The sequence below is a fragment of the Octopus bimaculoides genome, chromosome 1, assembly GCF_001194135.2.
Source record: "Octopus bimaculoides isolate UCB-OBI-ISO-001 chromosome 1, ASM119413v2, whole genome shotgun sequence".
NCBI lineage: Eukaryota > Metazoa > Mollusca > Cephalopoda > Octopoda > Octopodidae > Octopus > Octopus bimaculoides.
Genome location: NC_068981.1, coordinates 105970924 through 105971823, shown reverse-complemented (window position 1 = coordinate 105971823; position 900 = coordinate 105970924). Strand labels below are relative to the sequence as shown.

General features: G+C 31.4%; 1 protein-coding gene across 1 annotated transcript in view; it reads left to right on the top strand.

Annotated features, from left to right (window-relative positions):
- The first annotated feature begins 661 nt into the window (after positions 1 to 661).
- Positions 662 to 900, top strand: part of LOC106872291 (heat shock 70 kDa protein 4) — a 4876-nt gene continuing 4637 nt past the window's right edge. Inside the window, exon 1 of the mRNA XM_014919228.2 lies at positions 662 to 813. Within this exon, the coding sequence (XP_014774714.1) occupies positions 741 to 813 (73 nt within the window). The 5' untranslated portion in view covers positions 662 to 740. The remainder of the gene's footprint in view (positions 814 to 900) is intronic.

Sequence of the window (900 nt, the reverse complement as noted above, 5' to 3'; positions counted from 1 at the left end):
AAAAATCTGGGGTCTGTGGGAAAATCCATTTAAATAAAAGGGGATCGTAGGTAGTGAAATGGTTGGGAACGACTAATACAGAGACTACTAGACAGGATACATTTGATACAATAAGTTTCAGATATAATTTGTTGGTGTTTCATATTTCTACCGGTACATTTGTGCTGGATATAACGAAAATGAAAATATTAAATGTTGTAAATTTGTTTGAATAAAATGTTCAATTTATTTTGGATGAATTTCATTAAGTCTGTTTATCGAAATATTTCACAATTTGGACGTGTTGTTGACACATTCCAATCAGTATAATAAAACAAATCATTTTTCAGGTAATAATCGTTCTTAGGCTAAACTAAGGATTGAACATCGTACTTTCATTTTAATGTTCGAGGCACAAGAAAACATTTGATCAGTTTATAAAATTACAAACAAATTAAACAGAAGCGAAATAATTGGTTAAAAATAATAAGAGTGCTAAAACAATAATTATAGCTAAAAAAAAAAACAAACAAAAAAGTTTGTGGTAGCGGTAATCAAATAGAGAATGTCCTGGAAATATAAGTAGTTTCCTGGTTAATCATCGTCGATTCACGAATATTCTCGAATTTTCCAGTTCTTCCAGAAATGATACATGAGGGGGAAGAGATGGCTGAAAGAAAATAATGAAGAAGCAGTCGTTATTAAATAGCTCTTGACCAATCAAAACTTTCGACACATATTGATACAAATGGTAACGACGAATGAAAAGCCTTCTCTTTAGAAGTATAATCGAGAATTTTTTTTTCGAGACATTTCCATCTCATTCCGGACAAGGTAAGGCTGTTGTTTTGTCGTTTGCATAAAATTCCTGACGTAATAAGATATTTTCCCAAATCATTCGCAGGTGACGTATTAGGAACA